The sequence below is a fragment of the Mytilus galloprovincialis genome, chromosome 5 (genome assembly GCF_965363235.1).
Source record: "Mytilus galloprovincialis chromosome 5, xbMytGall1.hap1.1, whole genome shotgun sequence".
Classification (NCBI taxonomy): Eukaryota; Metazoa; Mollusca; class Bivalvia; order Mytilida; family Mytilidae; genus Mytilus; species Mytilus galloprovincialis.
The window spans coordinates 88,215,573-88,241,926 of record NC_134842.1 but is presented as its reverse complement, the minus strand read 5'-3'; the positions used below and the strand labels follow the sequence as shown (position 1 = coordinate 88,241,926).

At 32.7% G+C, this 26,354-nt stretch overlaps 2 protein-coding genes across 2 annotated transcripts; one reads left to right on the top strand and one right to left on the bottom strand.

Annotated features, from left to right (window-relative positions):
* Positions 1-490: 490 nt before the first annotated feature.
* LOC143076640 (general stress protein 18-like) lies at positions 491-26,354 on the bottom strand. The gene is made up of 5 exons (XM_076252475.1): positions 26,252-26,354; positions 24,436-24,573; positions 21,522-21,618; positions 1,454-1,568; positions 491-784 (listed from the first exon to the last, which is right to left on the bottom strand). Exons 1-5 carry the CDS (start codon positions 26,309-26,311, stop codon positions 676-678), a joined length of 519 nt encoding a protein of 172 aa, XP_076108590.1. The 5' UTR covers positions 26,312-26,354; the 3' UTR covers positions 491-675.
* On the top strand, positions 4,684-17,129 carry LOC143076639 (uncharacterized). The gene is made up of 3 exons (XM_076252474.1): positions 4,684-6,139; positions 13,275-13,383; positions 14,695-17,129. Exons 1-3 carry the CDS (start codon positions 5,803-5,805, stop codon positions 15,002-15,004), a joined length of 756 nt encoding a protein of 251 aa, XP_076108589.1. The 5' UTR covers positions 4,684-5,802; the 3' UTR covers positions 15,005-17,129.

Below are 26,354 nucleotides of genomic sequence, written 5' to 3'. Positions count from 1 at the left end.
GGAACATGTGTACTAGGTTCAAGTTGATTAGACTTAAATTCATCAATAACTACCTTGACCAAAAACTTTAACCTGAAACTCACACTCTTAATTTCTATTTTCAGTGGACCATGAAAATGGTGTCAAAAGTCTAATTTGGTTTAAAATAAAAAAAAAAATCATATCATAAGGAACATGTATACTAAGTTTGAAGTTATTTGGACTTCAGCTTCATCAAAAACTACCTTGACCAAAAACTTTAACCTGAAACTCACACTTTTAATTTCTATGTTCAGTGGACCATGCAAATGGGGCCAAAAGTCTAATTTTGTTTTAAAATAAGAAAGATCATATCATAAAGAACAAAATTGAAATATAACAATAATTGTACACTTATACAAGTGAACTGGTCTAATAGATTTATACTTTTGAGAACACCCAGTTAAAATTTTATCTGCAGTACGTGAGATTTCTAAAGTTGCGTTCTTTCATTGTTAATAACAGAAACGGATTTAAACATTATAATTATTTATTCTGAAATTGACATAACTTGTATTTGTTACATTCAAACTGGAATTACAAGTTTATATGGTATACAATATAACAACCGAGTTAATGCATTTTCCGAATCAATCAGAAAACGTCTTAATTAAATTTGTCGGTCCACTTTCAACTGAGGTTTATCCCCGTGAATGGTTATTTAAGCTGAGCTATGATAGCAGACATAAATTGAGGTAGGTCTTGAGGAACACGTGATGTAATCATATTGCCATCAACCACCACTGGCGAATCTTCATATAATGCTCTACAAAGACAAGGTATACATATTATTATATTAAATCTATATCAATCGTTTGGACTCCCTTCTAGCTGTAAAAACATACATCGACAGCATAAGATCTAAGTACAGTCAAAACTGCTTAAGAGACCACCTGCATTTAGAAAAAAAAACTGTGTTAAAAGACTACCAATTTTAAATCCCTCTATAGTACACTTCACATAAATTGAACCTGTTAATTTTAAAGACAATCTGTCTTAAGAAACCACTTTTTTGCTTATAATTATAACAATGTACTAGTATATGACATTGGATACGAAAGTAGTTTTTTCCTTCAAATTAAAAGGTTTCCAAAACCTCTATGGATGGGTATTTCATAAAAGAGGGACGAAAGATACCAGAGGGACAGTCAAACTCATAAAGTGATTACACACAATTTCAAAAGGATTCCATGTTTACAAGTATAACATATGAACATAAATTCCTTGACGGCTTAACAGGAAATTTATAGAGATTAATATGGTTATTTGGACAAGAAGGTGCATCTTTAAAGTACTGTATGTTGTTATCGTCTAATCGCATTTTCATCAAACTCCATTTATGAGAAACAAAGCGTAAAACTTTACTGATTTCCATTCTGATCACGTGAACAAACCTGTGTAAAATTGTTATTATTTAAAATTTATTTAAACTTACCCAGCATTTTCTACGTCATCCTTACACGCTATAAAACACGTGGCTTTCTTTCCTTTGATTATCTTGGCAGATACAAACATCCAAGCCCCATGACATATTGCTGCTGTAGGCTTACCTACAAAATATAAGGAATACTAGTATAATACAAACATTCAAGCTTCATGACAGATTTACACAATTTAGGCTTACAGTGTACCTACAAAATATGTAAAACTAGTTTCATACAAAATCCAAGCCCCATGACTGATGTCTGCAGTCGGCGTACCTATAACATATAAGGAAAACAAATGCAGTATCTACTAAGATCGGTATATCTTGTGAGAACGTATCGACTTCCTGCAACATATACAAGGACATGTGCAGGAATCCGTCAAATCAATCTTGATGTTAAAGTCTGCAAAGAATATATCCTTTTCAACGCGACTAACAGCTAAACACATGATCTTCTTTCATCCGCTAGTAAAACTCGTGCTGAGGGGTTAAAAATGGGTTGCGAAGGATATAAAACAAAATCTGCATAGATCCATATTGGTCGGAAAAGAAATGTTAAATCAAACCCATAAGGAGAGAGATATAAGACAATTAGCCATGTTTAACCCTGGTGTGCTATTATCAGCCTTTTTGCAATGATGATTTGGTTATGTCGACGGACAATACCGTTAAGTGAACACAGGCAAAAATAGGATCCAATTGGCAAATTGTTTCAGAGGGGAAACCGTTTTTAAAACGTTAACGACGGATACTAAATGATAAAAGTGTGTACAGACTTTTGGGCAAGGTACAATGTAAGCTATAACTAGTTGAAGCGACCCATGTTCAATCAAAATTAACTTTTCAACACCGGATTGAATATGAAGTTTCTTCAGTCCACATGTGTAGGTGTTTAAATTACATATTAAGTTGTAAACTGGGACATGTGGATACCTTTGATTATAAACAAGCTTTCTTGTTTATTTGTTTTTTAAACTTAAAAGTGCGACGTGACAATGTTAGGGTCTATGATTAACACTTAAATTTCGTCAAAGGAATGAAAGCGTGACTCCAAAAGAAATGCAATTTCGTAAAATGTATAGAAGTGTGACTCTAAAAGAAATGACGTTTTGCACACCTATTTGATTATCTGTCACATGATGTTCGTGACAAAGCTTCACCCTTTAATAGCATTCCTTTCAGTGAAGCACTAAGTAGAACGATTAGCCTCAGATATAAACATGATAAAGAAGTGGCAGGGGCGGATCCAGCCATTTTAAAAAGGGGGTGTTCCAAACCAAGGACAAAAAGGGGGGGGGGTGTTCCAACTATATGTCCCCATTCAAATGCATTGATCGGCCAAAAAAGGGGGTTCCAAGCCCCGGACCCCCTCTTTCCCCGGGATCAGACAATGAGTGGCTGCAATAGTTTACCGATGTATCAATCCGATATAAAGACAGAGGCTGTATCAACTCTGTCCTTACATGGGCGGGGATACATTATCTGGAATTTTATCAGACGGTTAATTTATACGCAATTTTGAAGAACCATTTCGCTAATTCAGCTATTTAATCTAAGAAAAATGTTGAATGTTAAAACCTTTGATTGCGTACCTTTTCATTGGAAATTACAATTAAACTTTTTGAATAAGACAAATACACATGAAAATATTGCGCACTCTGTAAATGTATCAAGGTCATCCTTTCACTATTACCATCATATTCTGTACTAAGAAAACGATTTTTTGGCCACGAGCATCACTGAAGAGACATGTTTTGTCGAAATGCGCATCTGGTGCAAGAAAATTAGAACCGTTAATTTTATTACTACCACTGGGTCGATGCCTCTGCTGGTGGACTATTAGTCCCCGAGGGTATCACCAGCCCAGTAGCCAGTACTTCGGTACTGGCATGAAAATACGGATTTTTTTTGTGTTATTAAAATTTGCTGATACAAAACGATAGAAATTATTATAAATTAAGGAATGTATCTCCCTCGTGCAAAGCTCTGATTCCTTTCACGGATTTGGCTATACTTGTTGGACCTTTTGGATTATAGCTCTTCATCTTTTATATAAGCTTTGGATTTCAAATATTTTGGCCACGAGCATCACTGAAGAGACATGTTTTGTCGAAATGCGCATCTGGTGCAAGAAAATTGGAACCTTTAATTTTATTAAAGGAATATCAGGCAGTTACTAATACACATATATATAATTCGTTTAGTCTACTTCCTACAAGAAGATGGCTATTGTAATGAAACAGTCATTTTATTCAAGCTCGATGTAACATGGTCATCCTTGAACACAACATTGTAAAGATTCTGTTATAAGATTTGAAGAATAAGTGTCTGTTCCTTTCGCATGACATCGGTCCTGTTCTTTTCAGGCAATTCAGTATTGCGAATGGAGTAAGAATACTAAATATCGAGGAATTTAAGAGGGCCGTTTTAAATTGATTGCTAGCGTAGGGTCGGACTTTTTCCGCAGTCGAACAATTTGAACATGGTTATAACATATAACCATGATAACTTACCTACAGCAACATTAATTATTTTTCGTAGATTTTTATTTGATTTGACCTTCAAACTACTTTGAATCGAGCGCCACTGATTCATTTTGGTAGTATGTAGAATCGCTGGACGACGCATCAAATTTTGAGCCCGGTATCTCTGATTTTTTGGTTTTGTTAACCAACGGTCCGTTTTTAGTGTAAAACGTTCTCAAGGTGTATCCAATACTAACATACAAGTTTTTTTTTCATTTACCAGCATTACATTGTGGCAATTTAAATAGAAAACGACATGACCGAACAGCGATCCATATATTGCCATATGAACCAGTGATTATAGGTATCAATTTGATGACAGAAAAAAAGACGCAATTATGATGTCACTCCAAATCCATAACAAAAAACATCTTCTGAAAGTGAAACTACATCTGGCTATTTTGGTAAAATTACTATTTTCTCATTTAAAACAAGAAAAAAATTATAAATAATTTTATGAATTCAGATGTAATCATCCTGACAAATTCTACTCATTGCTTAAACGTGTCCAGGAAAAGGAACGCGATTCCAATTGCAAATCAATCTTAAAATAGCCGATAAGTGCTAAAGTTCAAATGATAGGATACGAATGTACCTAATCAAAACATATCTGGCCTTGATAAGTGTTAATCTATTACCTTCCACCCCGATACGATAACAATACTATTTAAAATTCTCAGGTATACCATGTGATGAATTTTAACATTGTAGTTGTTAAAGGAAATCGATACATATAAAAAGATACACACGTGATCCGTCAAATCATCAACAGATTGATTTGTTTTATTGCCGCTACCAAAGGAAGTTTACTTGTATCTATTATTGTTATCTATATTTACAACTACATGTACTATTATGTAGTATATACATGTGAGATAATGATATAGGTGGATTATTTTTGTATTATTCTGATCTTCGTAGGAAAAAAAACATAAAAGTGTCATACATATTTTTTTCAAATTTGGATTTGTTCACCGGACTAAGGCAAGTCATATTTACTTCTTTTGCTACGACGATATTGGTTAATTCACCCAGCATATGTTCAATGCATTAGTAGAAAGCTTGCTTAAAATAGAAGTCACGAAATAGATAGTGACATTTTGAAATATAATTAATCTTTTCCAAATAATTGGATTGTTATACTAGAACGAACCACAGTGCTAACGACAGATGTTCCCATTTTGGCAAAACAAATGAGCTGTTCGGATTTGAAAAGATTGCTGCGGTTTTTTTATGAGAGTTTTTGTCACCACAAAGAATCTTAAAACATAGGAATATCGCAGGTTACATTCGGGAATTAGCAGTTGTATAGATACTATATAAAACCAATCAACTAACTAGCTTGGTTATTTGTATAACCAGGAGGATACTGGATATCCGTCTAGATTATCGGAGCTAATAAAAGTTTTTTATTATGACAAACGAGTCATATTTGTTGTTTTACAGTTTTTAATTTTCATCTTTTAAAGGAAGAAAAGGATAAATCGTTACCGATTTGAGGAAGTATCTCTTTCATTGAACGACATGAAAATTTAATACAGCCAGTCTTACAATAGACAGAGATAGATATAGTATGTGTCAATCCACATCACGTGAAACCAGACGCAAAATCAGATCAATGAAAGTGGGTTAAAATGTTATCAATTACAAACATTGCGCATAAAGTGCAGATAAAGCTATATTTTTAGCTGATGCTCTAAAACGCACGTGATAGACTTTCCCGCTTTCTTAAAATAAATTTTTATGGACATTTCTAATGCGTTCTACTTTTCCTTAAAACAATTTTGTACAATGATGTTACTGCAACACATAGGAACGTCGTAACATTTCAAAATGAATCAAGACATCAATTCAAGAAACAATTTAGCAATTAATGAAAGTTTAAATAACGTAAAGACCGAGACCATACCATATGACGTTAATCGTAGTGACGTGAAGACTGCTAAGGCATCCACAGGTAAATCAAAGAAAAATGCAATGCAAAATAATCCGAGTTACCATGTAAAAGTAGTTATAACTGGAGACTTAAATGTTGGAAAAACCTCACTTATTAAGGCTTTAGTAGGACCCGAACATGATTCAGTGCTAAAAGGACAGCGTACTGGTAGAGTGAAGACAGAATTTCGGAGAACAGATAACAATATAAAAATGGATATATGGGATACTGCAGGTAAGATCTGAAAGTACCAGCATTTAAGTGTTATTATATCAGTACAATTGTACTATGCTTTGCAATTTTTGTAATATTTAGTTCACTAATGCAAATTAGCTATCCCTGCTTGTTGATTGAAATTCAGCAAATACATATATAACAATTTACACAGTGAGAAAACCAGCGGAAATTTTAAACTTAAAAAACAACAACCAATAAACATCGCTTTACCAAACAGCATGCAAAAAAACAAAATTGTACAATAAATTTATGTTATAACAAGGAATTATTTCAAAGATTTCCTCACTTAACAACTATATAATTGTTACTTTCTATACAAAAAAAATAGAGTAAATAAGTACCTTCTCTGTCCTTTCTGAATACTCATTATGTTGTAGACCGAAAATATAAACAGGAAACACAGAAATGCTCGATATCGCACTCTAGTTTAAAGTTTGATTTACATGTGATTACATATGCCTGTTCTGTACTATGGCCGTATCTGTCCATTTACACAATATTTGACCAGGTAAGAACCGATCTTTATAAAAATGATCTATAAAGATAATTATACTGAACAGTATCGGCCAGTATTGACCAGTATTTGATAGTATTGTCCAGCTATAATCTGGTATTTACCGCCAGCCTGGTCAATACTACATGTAGCATTGACTTTTTTCGCCAACCTTGATCTGACTTCGTGGTATCGATATGCATACAACTTAAAATAAATAAAATACAGGCAGTCATTTCATTCGTTGACCAATATATGTTGAAACAGACTGTTGAATTGAGCGTTGCCAGATTATTAGGCAAAGTTTGGACATGGGATCATGATTTTCATGATTGAAATATCATTTAACATTTTTCGAAAATACACGTATCCACGCTTTGTTATGCCATAGCTATTTCGGCATCAGCACAGTAACACTATCAGAATTTTAAAATGCATGAGTAACGTTTATTAAATCAAATTTTACCTTTTGGAATCCGGTGTTGACAATCTTACAACCATACAAATGATAATTTTCATATTTTATGATGGGAAACACCAAACATAAATTTTTGATAAAACATAAGAAGGACGAGCACAACTACACAAACTATACACTGTCGTTCTGTTCTCATGCAATTGTAGCAAAATTCATCTTCAATCGGACTGTTGTTTTTGTAATTAAAAGAAAACGAATCACACTGGTACTGTAGCGCATGCCATGAAACACGTGTCTTACAAGTCAAGGGATTACCAAGGTATCAAAAAAAGTTAACAGTTGTATACCAGTGTTCAAAGGTAACAAAGTTTAATATGCCTTTATTTCGGAACATGTCTGTACCAGACAGATGTTTTCTTTTCGTTTGTCTTACTGAGACGTTTTCGGGTTTTATCGACGCCACCTTTTGCATTTGACTTAAAGTTCGGTAATTGCATTATTTCTTTTTTTGGGATAACCTTCCCGATGCATGATCGAGACTAAAATTTAAAAAAAGAAGAGAAAATGCACAAAACGATGTGAACATTTGAATCATTTTGTATTTCTAAACCGTTAAACGGTGTATAAAATGCAGAAGTTTCAAAGTAACAGTCTTGTGACGAATGGACAATAGACGGAAAGTACAAAGTGCACAACATTTACAGAAAAGGCTTTTCCCCATTAACATCATTTTGATAAAGCGATTTATGTATTTTACATCATTTGTATCAAAATACATGTATAACATTTAAAAAGATGGTTCCCGTCTGCTTAATAACCTCGTTCATTGTGATAATATAAACGGTATCAATATTAATGCATTAGATGTGCAATTCGACAATTGATGTCACATCAGTGATGCTCGAGATCAAACTATTTGAATTTCAAAAATCTTATACAAATGCTGAGAGTGAACGTCCAAAATTACACTCTTTCAACTTATCAGATTGACATTAAAGAATTTCACATTTCTTTTTAAGATTTTAAAACAGGTCCTTTGACCGATCGTTTATAATTCGTTCTTCAGTATACAGAATATGTATTTATGTAAACCAAACTTTTTGTATACGGAATACCATTAAATAGTTTGACATTTCGATCATTTGTCGATGATAACATAAGATTCTAAAACTGGTTCTTTGAACGATCGGTTATAATTCTTTACCGTAAATTCAGAAAATTCATCTATGTAAAATAATATTCTTGTATATAGAAAAATATACTACTTCAACTTTGACTTGATTTGTAAATCACATGGTGAAGAAGCTAATCAATTAAAAACAACATTCCATAACAAATATTATAGCTATTTAAAAAGAATTTTGCAATACAGATTAAATACTTTAATGTACAATACACTTTTAAATCGAATTATATCCGTTCCGTAACATAATTTTCCTTCAGTTCAAGGACCCAATTGTCTCTTGTAATTGATCATAAAGAAAGATCATAACACAGTCAAAAACAAATTACGAGTTAGTGCTCAAATTAGTTTATCATGTGTTAGGGCGCAAACTAGATGTATATCCAAACAATTTTTAACATCAATAATATATTTATTAAAAACAAAAGAAATTGTTTAAATCGTTAACAAATTTGAATTCAATGTTTTACAGTATAATAAAAAAAAACCCAAAAAAACAGATTCCTTTTGTTTTTGTTACAACCATTTTTTTTTTTTATATATATATATTTATTTTGTAAATATAGTAATGCTATTTATATATATGGGATTCAACGTTGGTAAATCACTGTTGCATTATTGTATAAATTGTAAAAGAAGTAAAATGCAAATATTTTACATCTATTTCCAACAATTTTTTTGAAAACGTCGGTATTCCCTGGCAATTGTTACACACAAAAATAGCTTGATATCACATACAATTTTCCTTAATTCTAAAAATATTCTAAATAATTTTAAATATGTTGCAACAAGAGATTAAATGTTTAGAGATACATCATATCTTATCTGAACATCAAAGAATAGATTATTAAAAGTGAATCATATACATGACTTGTATGTATATGTTATGACGTTTTATAGTATCCTTGACCGTTGTCATCAACGACATTGTACTATATTATAGAAATATACATAGTTACACATGTTACATGTAGAAATGTAATTTAAATTGCATATCAAAAACCTAACACCAAGAGTTTATCGACCAACATTAATAAAATGTTAGTTACATTACTAAAGAGGATGCTAAAGCTATTAAAACATCCAATTCGTAAAATTTTAAAATTGAAATTCAAAACAGAAATATTCTATCAAATTGACCTGTGTCCCATTTGTAGAACGACTTGATTTCGTATCTTTATAGCAGTGTTTGTTGCGGTAATGATTATGATGACGTAAAATAATGTAAATGAGAACATATTAATATACTATACGTAAATGCCTGATAGAGGAATATATTATGCCAATACACATGGAATTGTCACGAGCCTTCGACCTTCACTTCAGTGCACTAGGTCCCTTTTTAACTTTCAATTGAGGAAAAGAGAATTTTCGCAAAATCGCACTTTCAATTGAGGAAAAGAGAATTTTCGCAAAATCGCACTTTCAATTGAGGAAAAGAGAATTTTCGCAAAATCGCACTTTCAATTTGATAGTTGTTGTCCATTTGTTTGATGTGTTTCAGCTCTTAATTTCCCCATTTGATAAGAGCTTTCCATTTAGATTCCTTTGAGTTCGGTAAACTTGTTATTCACTTTTTTCTATCGACTCTTATTACGTGTTCGAATCTAATTTTTGTTAAAGTGAAACGTTACTTCAGTAGAAAATCCAATTCATGTATCTCCTTCATGTATAGCTCAGATTCCTTTGCCTTGGATGGTAATATTTTCTTGTGATTTTATGAGGTCTTCAGCCATTATAAAGTTTTGTTTAAAATATTATGGTCCGTGCAACACTGAAGTTACATCACTTGCCGAACAGCAAAACTGATGCAGGAAAATTGGTACCGTTTAACATGATTATCAATTATTCTGTTATACTTTCTTAAAAGAGGATCTGGATAAGGCTTCTTCAATTCTTCATTCTGTATTATTTTTTAAGGAGGTAGACCTAGGTTAAGGAAAATAACTCTTAAAATCAACAGTACGTTTGTGTCAACCATTTTCAAAAATATATTCTAAGCTTCTAGGTTACATAGATTATTTTCAATCTGTTTCTCGTAAATGCTTAAAATACATTGATGAACTTGACTTTTACAAACGCTTAACTGATTTAAAGAGTTATCTCCCTGAACCAAGGTCTACCCCTTAAACCATTTGTCTTTATTATTATTTGTTATTGCCATAATTCACTATTCTAAATACCATTTCTTTCCATTCGATTTTTTTTACCTTTTTTTTATCTTTCTTTTCTTTCTTTTTGTACTTTGTTTCGCACAAATTGACAACAATTTTCTGTCATGCAAACCTCAAACTGAACTTAATTAAATCAAAATTCAAAACAAATTATACAAATCAATCTGTTTTACATTATTGTATCTTAAACAATTTTAATGGGATTTATGAATACATATTTCTATATAAATATATACATATATTGTATATATTATGTACATGGAACTACGATTCATGAGTCAAAGGATAGAATACATTGTAGGTATAAAAAGTGAATCATTTTACACCCTAATTCTTATCAGAATATGTCATGGCGTGTGAGTGTCCTTGGACATTGCTATCAATGACATTGTGTACTAAGGAAATGTGTTGCAGGGAAAAACAATACAGTGAAATGATTCACGTTTTAAATGATAAAAAGTAGTCGTGCAATACTTTTGTTACCATCAAAAGAATAGAAATCTCAATATTCATTGCATTTCATTGTAATTGTAATTGCAATGTTTTATTATAATCTTTTAAGTTTTGTGTTAAAACTGTAAGCTTTGATTTTTTGTGAAGGCAATATTTTTGGTATGTCGAAAAAGGCAATTTTAAATGAAAACGACAAATACTACAATGCATCTAATTACATGTGTTTAAACGTTTGTTGTTAAAAGAAACCAGCAAAACAGGAGGTGAAAAACAAACACAGAAAATACAAAGTTATACAATTTTATTAGTAAAGAATGCATAGTTTTACATTTCGAGGTCAGTTGGGCGTGGACCTAAAAGGTGTGGCATCAAACGAACGATTTTAGATGTATTAAGGCATTCTTTTTCTACATTTTCTAAAAAAAAAATGGTTATAACACAGCTGTTTTAGAAAACAGAAACGTTTTTGAAATTAAATATTTTCTTATAAATTAATATAATTAGTAAATAAACATTGTATATTGTATATTTCAACTTGAGACAAAAGGAAATGGTGTACGTGACATTTGATGTTATTGCCATTACTAATCAGTGTTCAGTTATTGACTGAACTTTGATCATGGTCATTGTGCACTGACCACCGCATGAACTATGATTATAGATCGATTGTTACCCATACAGTGAAAATCATTTAATCGTTGAAAAGAGACAGCTGCATATAAACAGAGTAACAGTTCATAGTTCATATTTGCATAAAACCAGATGTAACCGAACACCACGTGTGTTTGCACGTTACTTACGGGTTATTTTATTTTGATTGTGACTTTTGCGAAATTATACTACATGCATGTATATGTTGATGCAATACGAATCTCAAATGATGTTCATTTTAATACGGCTATTTACCGGTAACATCTAGTCTGATATGTGACAATTGACAAACTGAAAAGAGACTATTAGCTCTTAGTACTAATACATGAAATACAACATTTGATATTGCGAATTCTAGACAAATGTGTAATATTGATGGAACTTTATATTGCAACTACAGCTATACTGCTTCGAAAAAAATATCAGCTAAGAGGAGTAATTAATTTCTCATCTTGTGAATTTGTTAATTGCGTCAATACAATCTGATTCGCATAGACTATATTTGTGATAAGTGCCATTTTATTAAGAAGATTTCATATTTCTGTTTTGTTCATAGAACATAATTAAACCTGAGTGACATTTTGCTAGACATGCCGCCTATTTTATTCACTTCAAATTTAAAAACAGTTGAATTAAAGCCAACATTTTATGCTAAAATATTAGTACTTGGTGACGTTGCAGTCGGAAAGACATCGTTGGTTTCTAATTTGTGCTATGGAATCTCGCATGGTACTACTAAATTACCAAAGCTACATAACTGTTGTAAAAAGGAAATAAATAAACAGGAATGTAACATTCAAATGCATATATTTGATACGGGAGGTAATACATATATTTGATACGGGAGGTAATACATAGATTTGATACGGGAGGTAATACATAGATTTGATACGGGAGGACATATATTTGATACGGGAGGTAATACATAGATTTGATACGGGAGGACATATATTTGATACGGGAGGTAATACATAGATTTTTAACAACTTTTAAAGATGATTTACATAAAAGTGTCTTTAAATAACGATATTTATAAATAAGATGTTAAAAGATTTCTAAAATATTTAAAATATAAAATATAAAGTAATAAATATAATTGGTGATCTACATTAATCTAATCGGCAAGTTTATTTAAGATGGGTATATATGCTATACACCAGTGTCTAGTGTCTTGAATTCAATGGATTGCTCAATTTGTAAAAACTGCCACGTTATGCTTCTCCTAAGAAGTTTATAGACCGACGTGTAAGCTGAAGTTCCTGTTCAAACTCGAAGAACAGGAACTGCTACTTACAATCCGGTATGCACAGGATTATCCACAGTTTTTTTGGATAGGGAAAATGATGCCCAATATTTAGTTTTTCGTGAATGCAAAAACAATGAGAGTATGGCACACTTGAAATACTAGTATACAATTTGATTGCTTTTGATAAGTATGCATAATGAATGAACTTTGTATGCATATGTATATATATATTTGTTGAGGATTTTCAACAATATGTTGGTTTTTGTGAAACTATAACGGTCCACATTTAAAGGTTGGAGAAATGTTAAAAAGAAATATATTATTGAATAAAATTTAACCGTCTATAAACAGTTTGGGGACATAAAAGGCGACATATAAGCCGTAATTTCGAAAAAACCTAAACATAGAAAAAAATAAACGAAAACAAAACCCACATTTGAATAAAACAAAATATAAACAGATTACGAGGCATCGGTTTGAAATTCACTCATGCGTTTACATTCCTATATTTCAGGCCAGGAAAGGTACAGATCATTAACTGCATCCTACTATCGAGGGGCTCATGGCTGTCTTATAATGTTCGATCTGACGAAGCACCACACGTTTGAAAATGTAACATCTTGGTAAGTAAAACTATAGATTAAAGTTACTTTCAATTGTCTTCTAGCATCTTTACACATAATCAGCTATGACAAAAACTGCGTAATTCAATAGATTTTTATAAATGTTGCTTAAATTTACAAACAAAACAGGCAGCACATTGGTCACCAACAAAAACGACAAAAAAGCGAACAACTAAAAAAAATGGGAAACATAGTGTTAAATTTAACTGCATAAACAATAACACATTCCTAAGGATAACTCAAGTTTAGTATTATTGCAATAAGAAAGTAATAGACCACTTTCGAGTTCATCCGTCACCGGAAAAAACTCGTCAATTATGCGCGCCTTTATGACGTCATTTACCAGATAGAGGGGGTCGCCTGTATCCCTGCACTATTTGCGTTCATCAAGCGTCTTAGTGATCGTCATTGTGCAGGATAAACTAGAAATAATGATTGTTCTGTAGGTACTTAATGACAACAATGCTGATTGTCAATTTTGAGAATTCAATTTGCCGAATATTTCTAACAATATAGACTTATTGTCAATTTTGAGAATTCAATTTGCCGAATATTTCTAACAATATAGACTTATAGTTTTCCAACCACTCGCTCAACATTGGAATGGAAGTGACGACGCCCCTAAACGCACAAATGACGTTCACTAAAACCAGAGTTTTTGACGGATATGCATCGAACTCGAAAGTTGTCTATTCAACACACAGTGCAACAAAAAATTCGACCACTGCAACAAGTGTGATACGATATTACTGCTCTTGAGACAGTTAAATTTTAATATTCTCAGCGCGAGGCTTGTCGAGCTTTTTGAATAATTAAAATTTAACTGTTGAGAGTGAAGAAATATCGCAATACACGAATTAAAGTGTTGTAATCTTGTTTCTATTTAATTGAGAAAATATGTTTTATAGACTATTTTCATGTTGCCGACTTTTGACTCCGGATTCTTTAATTGTTCGACAGGTTACCTATAATCTGCGGTAAGACATCCTTGGAATTTCCAAAGCAACAGCCACCAAAAGAAGGGAAATAAAATATCTTATTGGTGGAATTGAGGGAAATTATTGTTTTATGAGGATTTGGTCATATATAGAAAACATAAAACAGTTAATTTCCCCTATCAAAATTTGAACCGATTTAAAGATATATGTTACTTCTTTACGTTGCTCTTATTTGACATAGTACAAGGACGTCCTTTCACAAATGGGTAACCTGTCGATAATATTAGTTCCAGAGTCAAAAGTCGGTTTTATGAAAATGGTCTTCAATTGAATCTATGAAATAAATCTTAATGCAAGATATGTTTTTTTAAAGGCTGACAGATTTGAGACAATATACAACGAATCCAGAAAAAATCTCTACAATTCTAGTCGGAACTCGATGTCATGCAAAGAGACGGGAAGTTGGTAAAGAAAAGGCGGAAGCATTTGCGGAACACGTCGGACTTCCGTATATCGAAGTGAGCTCTGAAGAAGACATTAATGTTCGAGAAGTTTTTGACTTATTGTCGGACAATATACTACAAACACTTAAAAGACATCCTTCATTACTTATGGTACCAACAATGTCAACGAAATTATCAGACAATGACTCGAAAAAGAAAATGTTGTGGTGCTCTTGTTGACAAATAATGTAGTTAGTACTAGAAGTTGATAAACGGAAAACCGGGTCTTTCTTTAAAAGTATGAATTTCAACAATCATAAAAACATTTCATTTTTGTAAATATGTCCATTTAACTACGCCATTTCAAAAGTTATAGGTAAACCATATTCTATTTCAATTATAAGTAATGTACACTGTCATCTAATCGACAAAGGTACATTAATAGGTCATATACATAATGAGTTGTATATATAATTTGTAAACAACCCTCCACTTTGAAATAATCCGAAACAAAAATTATTGACTCTAAACCAGGTAATATTTTAAGCTGATATTTTAACATACAAGACATGTATGATGGTAACAGTATCATGACAACTGTTCAGACGCTCTTATGATGTGGTACATGTATCGTATCATTTTTGTGAAACTCAAAAAAACTATTTACAAGTACAATAAAAGGTGTGTTCATAAAATGTTTTATCTAAGAGAATTATCCTTCTCCATTACAGCGTCCTTCATTTCATATTAACCATAACACCTTATGTACCTTTTCTCCAGTCATTTCGGTCTATTGATAAAAACGGCTAACAATAGGTTAACAGCTTTATCATAATTATAATTTGTTTCGATTACTGAGAAATATTTTGACAAAACAAAACTTGTCTTAAAAATTATATTTATGTGTATTGTTAACTTTAAAGACATATTCAAAAAATGTAAAACAAAAGCTACTTCCTACATCAATCAAATCTTTACCAAACATTACATTCACGGGTTATAAGCAAATGGCGTCTGCATTTATTATTTTAGATTATTCATGTATGATAATAATGAAAATATCTACGCAATAATTGTCATGTTATTGATTCTTTTATATTTGAGAGTATGCAATATTGCCATTGTGTTCATGATTAGAAAATATGAGTGCTAACAATATTTTGAATGTGTTCTCATTTAATATTTTTTATGAGCCTGAACTGTGATATTGATCGGAACGTTGGCACATTACCCATTATAATTTCGTTGTTTCCTGTGATTTTATTATATTTTTGAACTTTCATTTAACATTACCTGTATATTAGAAATTGTAACAGTCAATAGTTATTATGTGTCACTTGAAGCAGAATTTGTCATATGATCAACAATAAGCAGTGAGATATACATTGTATCAAAATGTTCTAAGACTACAAATATTTGTTTTCAAAGTTCACTTAAGGTGGTACCTAACACGTTGTTTTAAGAAAATTAAACGAGCCAAATTAATTTTAGTTAAAGTGTTGGGTACCACCTTAAACTGTCTTAACTTGCGACGCAACTTTAAACCTGAATGAAATATTAGACGTGCTATCCCAATTACCATTCTCATTATGTAAATATATTAAACTCATGTATAAGTTATTTATTAGTCTGCATCAATATGGCAATATTAAAATACAATTAACATTATTTTATGTATTTGTAACTATATCTTAACAGACACAGTGGATATCAAACAGAAATCAAAGGCAATAATTGCAGTCTTTCAATCTTATCCATATCAAAGGCTTATCCATGTCATATATGCAAGGTTGACCTTCAGATTGATTTAACTATTAATCTTGTCACTATTGATAAAACAAAAAGAAAGTATAAAACGTTTCTACGTATTTATCATGTTTATACACCATATACACCCCTGACTAGTTCTTCAAATGTTTGGGTTCAAGTATTTATTTGTAAATGAGGGTTAATTTATATTTGTAAATCTAGAAAACCCTTCGAACGCACGAACTTTTATAAATGGTTATGCTTGCCTTACTACAGTGTAATTCAAATGTAATTAAAAACAATGGGTATATCTTTTGATATTTTGTTAATTTGTTAGTATGTCCGCCTTCTCCACCTGCATGCCATATTCTGATGTAAATAATGTAAAAAATATAGTACCACCACAATGACAAAAGTTTCGACACTATAGCATCATAGTGTTTTACAATAATTGTTTAAAGTCCTCAAAATAATCATTTCGTTTGATTTTATTATATTCCTTTATTGTCATTTGACATAAGATGTTTATATTAGAAAATTTTGCAGTTAATTTCCATTCTTTATAACTTGGAGCAGAATTTGTCATAAATTAAATAAAATAATTTATTTATTTGAATCTGACTTACATCGTGTATCTTACACTGTCACTTGATTTATTCGTTGATTGATAACTTTTATAGTAGGTATTGTGAAGAACAACGGCGATTACCATAACAAATACACAGGAGATAAATATTATCCAAATGCTTAATTTTTTCATCGATTGCATAGGTGTTGACTGGTTCGATATTTCAATATACCAATGGGTACTAATTTTGCACCACTTCTGGCTGACTTTGCCAATGAGACAACACTCCACCAAATACCGTTAGATGTTCAAGTCCGCAGTTATTGGTCAGCGTATACAGCTTTCAATAATGAACAGAACCAATACCCAGAGGAAATTGACCTTACACGATATGTCACCTTTGATTTTGGTTTAAATGCAAAGGTTTAATGATAGCAGGAAAAGCGGAATGTGTATTGCCAAGACAGGTTATCGTTTAAAAGAGGTGACCTTTATAACAGGTTGATAGTTTTCTATAATGATCGGCATCTGTAACATTAACGAAGTGTTAATTTCATTTTCACCACTTGGACCTCTTGGTTTAAAAGCTTTATTGTGAGCAGCAATCCTGCATAGTAGAAATTATGATAGAAAATACAAGCCCTGGAAAATCGTTCCAATTTGTAGACATATACTCCGTATGAATGGCGCTACTTGAATGGCGCAGAAATACACATAGATAGTAATTGGAAGTTCACTGTTGGTTTTCGAAAAGTTATGTTTTCAGACGACATTTATTTCCTAAACGTAGGTCATTCTGTGTATGTATCTGTTTATATTTTATCTCAAGTTCGATGATATAGATTCGTTCAACAAAGTCACCAATTTTCAAATATTAAGGAAAGAACATCTGATATCTTTATAGCGAAAAGTGATGTTAAAGGATATTGCAAATTTCTTTTTTTCCCTATGAAGTTCCTGTTGATGTCAGCCTGATATGAATAAAGGAACAAGTCGGAAAGAAGAAGAGCTCAATTGCTTCACATGGGAATGACGATCGTTTGTTCGAAAACACGTCCTTCAAACATTACAAATATGTTGTCAATAAAGAAACCAACCCTCTTAATAAAGAGAGTTTCAGAGAATTGTTTGTTTGAATCCGAGTGATTTTTACAAGTACGATTTATCATTCCCGATATAGCTAAGACAAAAAGATTGTATCTACGTGCGTTATCATTTGTTATGAAACGAAGCATGGCCAATACGATCAATTTATCTTTTAGTTTGGAATTGGAAATGCTTGTGTAAAGCGTAGAAAAGTCAAATGCAATACTCATGATTGCAAGATGACAGAGTTTTGTATTGTTAGTACTCTAAAAGATAATGGAAGTTTTTTAGTATCCACATTTGATTCAAATCAACTCATCATAGATACCAGGACTTAATGTTGTATATACGCCAGACGCAAACCACATCAATAATAAGTTGTTTCACAATAACTATGAAGTCCGGCTTTGATTGCTGATACCATTGATGTTGATAACTTAGAGAGAGGTTTTGTTCAGCACTTTGAAGTCCTAGCAATATAATGGTGTGTGTAAGGACACCTATAAATCTATCCAATACAGCGAAAGGTCCTGTTCTTCATCTTTAGTTGAAATGAACGTAGAAAAGACCTATAATTATCCAGGATTTCCTATGTGGTAAATGTCGTGGTGGTACTGGTTGATTTTTCAAGTGAATTGTCAATATTTTTTCCATTTATCAAGCAGTTTATCTAATGTGATTTACTCACAAAAGTATGTTGTTTTAGGCTTGATCAACAGTTTGTAGTACTCCAATAATTCCAATTGTAGATCTTTTAATCGAGACATAAGACACCGAAAAAAGACACATGGTACAGAGTCTGCTTATCAAGTGAATGAAAAACAACGGAATGAAAAACAACGGTGATTGTCACAATAAATACACAGACAATAAGTATTATACAAATGCTTCACTTATTCATCAAATACATAGGTGTTGACTGGTTTGATATTTCAATATACCAAAGGGTACTAATTTGGCACCACTACTGGTCGATAATTTTATACACATATGAAGCAAAATTAATACAGATTAAAAAAAAAATTCTTTCAAGTTACAAGTATTTGATTTCACGTTTAGATGCAGTAATGATGTCCTGTCACTAAATTATCTTTATTTCAATGATAGTGTACATGTCATTTATCATAGTTAACTTGCAATTAAAGATATTATAGAAAGTAAAACATCTGCTACATATTTGTTGTTTTAAAATTTCATTCAAAGTTGATTTCGTTAGCATCGGTGTGTTTCTGCCCGAAAAGAGTTATGAGGAGTACACGCTACATAATAAAATTAAGAGTACCAATTTTCTTGCACCAGATGCGCATTTCGACAATACATGTCTCTTCAGTGATACTCGTGGCCAAAATATTTGAAATCCAAAGCTTATATAAAAGATGAAGAGCTATAATCCAAAAGGTCCAACAAGTATAGCCAAATCCGTGAAAGGAATCAGAGCTTTGCATGAGGGAGCTACATTCCTTAATTTATAATATCTTCTATCATTTTGTTACAGCAAATTTTATTAACACAAAAAAATCCGTATTTTCATGCCAGTACCGAAGTACTGGCTACTGGGCTTGTGATACCCTCGGGGACGAATAGTCCACCAGCAGAGGCATCGACCCAGTGGTAGTAATAAAATTAACGGTACCAATTTTCTTGCACCATATGCGCATTTCGACAATACATGTTTCTTAAGTTTTCCTTCACCATTACAAATTGATGAAACGATAAGATGTGTAGGTATCACAAATGACTAGCGACATGTTTGCGCTGTCTTAGATCCTAGATACAATTATTATACAACAATTTATAAACTGTAATATTTTGACTAAGCGTAAACAAAGCGTTTACAAGGCGAATGATGCATACATAGCTCGAGAAATAACCCGGTCCACGCATAGAGCCTTTTGGTGTCCATACGAATTCTGTTCGTTACCTTGGTGCGTTTCATTTTAATCGGCTCGCGTGATTTGGACATCGGTATACGACTGTTACTTTAATTTAGACGTTAAGTGTTAAGATTAATACGGCAACGATACCGTTTAATTTATATCAGTATAACTTGACCAGTGTCAGATCAGTGTAAATTTCTATACAGGTAAACTAGTCTGGTATATATTGATGACATATGTGATTATTTTTTGACGGCTGGGGCGATACACATGTTTCAATTCTGTAGCCAAATAAGTTTCATAAAATATTTATATATTAAATGTTCAGGTATCGCATATTCAAGAGAAAACCTTTAAATACTAGTATAACAACAACAATAAAAAAAATTTGCACGATTGCATGTAGTGTTTTTGTCAAAAACACATCATTGAATCGTGCAAATTCTTGTATCCTTTAGAAGTGAACCTGCCATAAAAATCATTGCTTTGTTTATTTGAACCCGCAGATAATTGGTATTACGTAATAAAATATTACGTTTCTATATATATATGAATTTTAATCGACCATTTGTCAAACCTGCGTTTTAGTTACATAGAAATTTAATACTTCGCTTTGTCATTTGCATTGAAATAAATTTACGTGATAAACGTCCGCTTAACCAGTGACACTGAAAGTGGAGGAAATGAACGCAATATGTTTAGCTGTCATCACAAAAGCGTTTATAAAGAATGAAACTTCTCTTTTGCAACGCAAAAATGAAGTTCAAAACTGTACATGAAATTCAAAATAAAAATGTCTTTACGAAAATTTGAAAGGGATCTGCGGAACCTTTACAAACATTTGTAAGGGTTCTGCGGAACCCAGTGTCTCACCTACTTTATGAATCTAATACATGTTTTAAGAACACTACAGACTGTATGTAATGTTAACTGGAAGAAAAACCACGTCCATATAAAAGAAATATACGGAAAAACAGGAAATATATAATTTCCTGCTAGATACTAGCTTTTGACCATAAACAAGCTTCTGTCTTAGAAAGTTTTTGAAATTTTAAAAACTTAACTTTAACCACAGAGTGAATGTAACGAAGTCCATATAAGTAATATACGAAAAGAAAATATTCTGGATACCATCTTCTAATCATAAACAAGCTTTCGATCAAGTTTGGTAGAATTCCAGGATAATTTAAGAAAGTTATTAAAATTTCAAAATCTTTAACCGCAGACAGGCAGAGTGAATATTTGTGGACACCGCCAACGACGGTATGTAGGATCAGTACGTCTCGCACAAAAAAAGTCGAAGGCTTCACAAAAATGCCGTACATAGTATAATTACCTTCATGAATTAGGTACAAATTAAGTAAAATATAAATAAACAAAATTGCAACAACCCTGTAAAACCTCTTCCGTCCGAATCGCATCTCAGCTTCCACCTACATTTTTATTATACATTAAGATAGACGTAATCATCACTTACCCGACTGATAAACATTGCGCACTAAATCGAGAAAACGCTTGTCCCTCCTCCAATAATCAGGAGCAAATCCTCCTGGAATAATGAGTGCGTCAAGGTCCTGAAATATAAACAGTGACAGTTAGTCATTAAGCTCTTAGATAAATGTTTGTACGTCACACTAAATTCCAAAACATATAAATAGACAAAATTAAAAAAAAATCAGAATTAACAAAGGCCAAATGTTCCTGACTTTGAACATGCGCAAAAATAAGTCGGGGGTTGAACGTATTTTTTGATATCTCAACCCACCCCATACAAATGGCCAATGTAGAATAAACAAACACATAGCAATACACACAGTAAAATTCCGTTTTAAAGAAGTCCGATGTAAGCCAGAACGTTTATATGACTTAACATATACTTTTAAGATTCAAACACAAAATTCTCCGAAACTGACATTATCAAGATGCTTGATTTCTTGATTGACAACATATTTGTTACGTTTGGAGGACGTGTTTTTCTACAAACTAACGGCATTCCCATAGAAACCAATTGTGCCCCTCTTCTTGTCGACTTGTTCCTTTGTCATTATGAGGCTTCATTCATACAGGAAATTCTTAGGAAAAAAGATAAGAAGTTAACATTATCCTTAAACGTTACTTAACGCTATATAGATGATGTTCTCTCATCATGCTCATTAAGTATTTCAAAATTTGGTGACTATGTTGAACGCATCTATCCCATCGAACTAGAGATAAAGGATACAACAAATACAGTTAAGTCTGCCTCATATATTGACTTACATCTAGAAATTGGCAATGGGGTCGGTTGGAAACAAACTTTTACGACAAAAGAGATTTTAGCTTCGCAATTGTGAACTTTCAATATCTATGTAGCAACATACCAGCAGTGCGAAGTATATATCTTCAAATCCGGGCATGCATTTCCTATCATGATGCTTTCCTTGATAGAGGGTTGCTGCTCACAAGAAAGCTATTAAACCAAGAGTTCCAAATGGTGAAGTTAAAATCATTCCTTCGTAAATATTACGGACGCCATCTGGAGATGGTTTGACGTTATGGAATATCCGGTTCACAAATGATATCGGATATATTCTTTATGTCGAAACAATCGTCCTGTTCCCCTTTTCACGGATGTGACCTACCGAATTAGACTATTTACCGGGTTTGTAATAACATGAGCAACACGACGTGTGCCACATGTGAAGCAGGATCTGCTTACCATTTCGGAGCACCTGAGATCACCCCCAGTTTTTGTTTGGGTTCGTGTTGCTTTAGTTTTCTATATTGTGTCTTGTGTACTTTTATTTGTCTGTTTGTCTTTATATTTTTTAAGCCATGGCATTATAAAAAAGACGATGTGTAATGATTGCTAATTGGACAATTCTCCACAAGAGACCAAATGACACATAAATTAATAACTATAGGCCACTGTATGGCCTTAAACAATGAGTAAAGCCCGTATCGACTAGTCAGCTATATAAGGCCTCGAAATTACAATGTAAAACAATTCAAACTAGAAAACTAACCATTCTAACGGACTAATGTATGTACAAAAAATTAACGAAAAACAAATAATATGTAACACAGAAACAACCAAGAACCACTCAATTACAGGCTCCTGACTAGGGACAAGCACAGACATACAGAATTTTGCGGGATTAAACATGTAAGTGGGATCCCAACCCTTCCCTAACCTGGGACAGTGGTGTAACAGTACAACATAAGAACGAACTATAAAATCAGTTGAAAAAGGCTTAACTCATCAGATAGATACAAATACAAATACTACATAGAGTGGACGTGACCGGGTTCACATCTGAGAGTACTTGCAGTTTCTGACAGCTAGTTCAAAGCCACTAACAACTAAAACAAATCATGCATCTAAGACTAAATTATCAATCGGTACACATCCAACATCCAACGTTGAAATTAAAATTGTCAATTTATTTTCTATCTATGAGTTGGACTGTCTCTCTGTATCTTTCGCGACTATTTTAAAGTTAAACCAAATACATTTGTTTTAAAATATTTGCGTTAATTTTATATATTTTGTTTGTAATATCAGCTGTTATGGTAATAGTTAAGTTAAAACGCAAAGAAATCTGCGAACAATCCTGTTTACATTAAATGGTTTAAGACTTTATAACTTATGAAGTGAATTTTTAAAAGATGCCATTATTAAATCCCAAATGAAATTATTGCTCTTCAATTTTTGGATATTAAAATAAAAATGTAACACATGCCACAGCAAAATCTCTTATTTTAGATTTGTTATAATCTTTTAAATGCATTTTTTAGGTGCGCACTAACCACATCAGGTATAAGAAAACTACGCAATTCAAATGCATGTTTGCCTTACCATTACGATAATTTTGAACAACAAACAACTGCACATGACTGTGTTCATCTTCGTCGAATAGAAATATCATATGGAGAAGTTTAAGAATAGGATATAGAAATCATCCATGCCCTGCTCTGCCTTACATGAGTAGCCATGCATGTTAAATAATATTTTCCTCATGTTTGACATCATCAATGCCCTGCTCTGCCCTACAAGGGTAGCCATGTTAAGTAATGTTTACCTCATGTTTGACATCATCAATGCCCTCCTCTGCCTTACAAGGGTAGCCATGTTAAGTAATATTTACCTCATGTTTGACATCATCAATGTCCTGCTCTGCCTTACAACGATGTTAAGTAATATTTAGCTCATGTTTGACATCATCAATGTCCTGCTCTGCCTTACAACGATGACCATGTTACATGTAAGTAATGTTTACCTCATGTTTGACATCATCAATGCCCTGCTCTGCCTTACAAGGGTAGCCATATTAAGTAATGTTTACCTCATGTTTGACAACATCAATGCCCTGCTCTGCCCTACAAGGGTAGCCATGTTAAGTAATGTTTACCTCATGTTTGACATCATCAATGCCCTGCTCTGCCTTACAAGGGTAACCATGCTTAGAGTTGTAAGTCTTCCCCTTTTCTGGTCCAATTGTAAATGTCTCGTGTCCCTCTTCTTTCAATCTGTAGTAGGGGTACCATAACTGAAAACATGAATAAAGATCAAAATAAACAAGCAATCATAGACGATTGAATAAGTTAGAACAAGTGTATGTTTGATGGTCTGGATGGGGTTTGAAGAAAAGAAATGACATAAAAAAACACGAATATCGAACGAGTGATGGAGAAAAAAAAGAATATAGCACTGACCATCCACCAATCTATAGCCTACTAAATCATCTTATAGCACAAGTTAAAGAGGAAAATGATACTGGAGTTCTTATCGACTCAGAACTCACCTTCGAAAACCACATAAGTGAAAAAGTGAACAAAGCAAACTCAATATTCGCAGTTCTTAGAAAAACATTTAAATAATTGGGAATAGAGACATTTATGCCATTATACAAAACCATGGTTAGAACCCACCTAGACTACGCCAGCTCAGTCTGGTCCCCATACAAAAAGAAAGATATCGACAAAATAGGTGTCCAAAGAAGGGTTACAACAAATTACCAGGTCTCAAAAACATGAGCTACCCAGAGAGACTTAAAAAACTAGGCCTTCCAACATTATCCTATAGGAGAATAAGAGGAGACATGATTGAAACCTTTAAAATACTTAACAGATACTACGACAAAGTGAGCTCATTTTTAAGAAAGGCAGATGATTCTCGACAAAGATATAGTAGCAGGACCAACAGTAATAAAGTCGTTCATCAAAGATTCCAATCCAATATTCGTAAACACTCTTTGTCTGTTAGAATTGCTAAAACCTGGAACAAACTACCAGATAAAATAACAAAGTCACCATCCATAAACTCCTTCAAAAACCGACTAGACAAATATTGGTCAGACGAGTGGATAAACTATAATGATTACAGAGCAGAAATATCCGAAAGTCACGGACAAAACAGTATAAGAAAAAAAAACATTAAATTACGAGTCTGGTGAAGAGGAACCTTGAGGGATCCTGTACTGGAAATCAACTTATAAGTAAGTATGTCATCGTGACTATTTGATTTTCTGGTTTGGCGAGTGGGGGCTAAAATATCATAGGAATATAGAAACAATTATAAAGAGAACAATGGAAAAAATAAAAAAAGAATAGACTATTTGATTTTCTGGTTTGATGATGGGGATCAGTAGGAATTAAGAAACGAATAACATTGCCTGTTGATGACTGGGCATGATTTGTAATGAAAGAAAAGGTGAAAATCGTGCCCCCCTAATATCAGATAGTCCATCGGAAGGGGACGATAAATGGCTGACCCGTGTTAAGAGAGAGCCATATCTCTTGCACGTTAAATACACCCTTGTAGATTTCGAAAAAAGAGTAGGCTAATGCCCGCAAAGTGGAAAGGGATTAATATAAGTTGAAAAACTTGTTTCCCAATCCACTATAAATAAATATGTTTAAACTATCAGATTGGACTGAACAAATTAGGAAATTAGGGTAAAATGACTACATTTTTAATGAACTTATATGAAGCCCACAAACATTATGAGACAGGGAACTCAACATGCTCAAGTAGTGCTTGTATTGGGAGACTTACAAAACGGTAAATGAAGTTTTATTATGAGAAAACAAATACGAACGACCCAAATCTTGAACTCTGTAGGCCAAATGTGGGAAGTATTCCGATTAAGTCAGTTTATTTGGTTATAAATGCTTTCTCTTTTCATTTCAAATGTAAATACATGTAAACAATGCTGTATAGATTACCTCTAAATCTTCATAATTAAACTCGGTCAGGATTCCAACACGTTTCTGTTTTGTTGACATTTTTCTTCCTGTACGTTTGTTTGTATTCAAAGGGGAACAACCC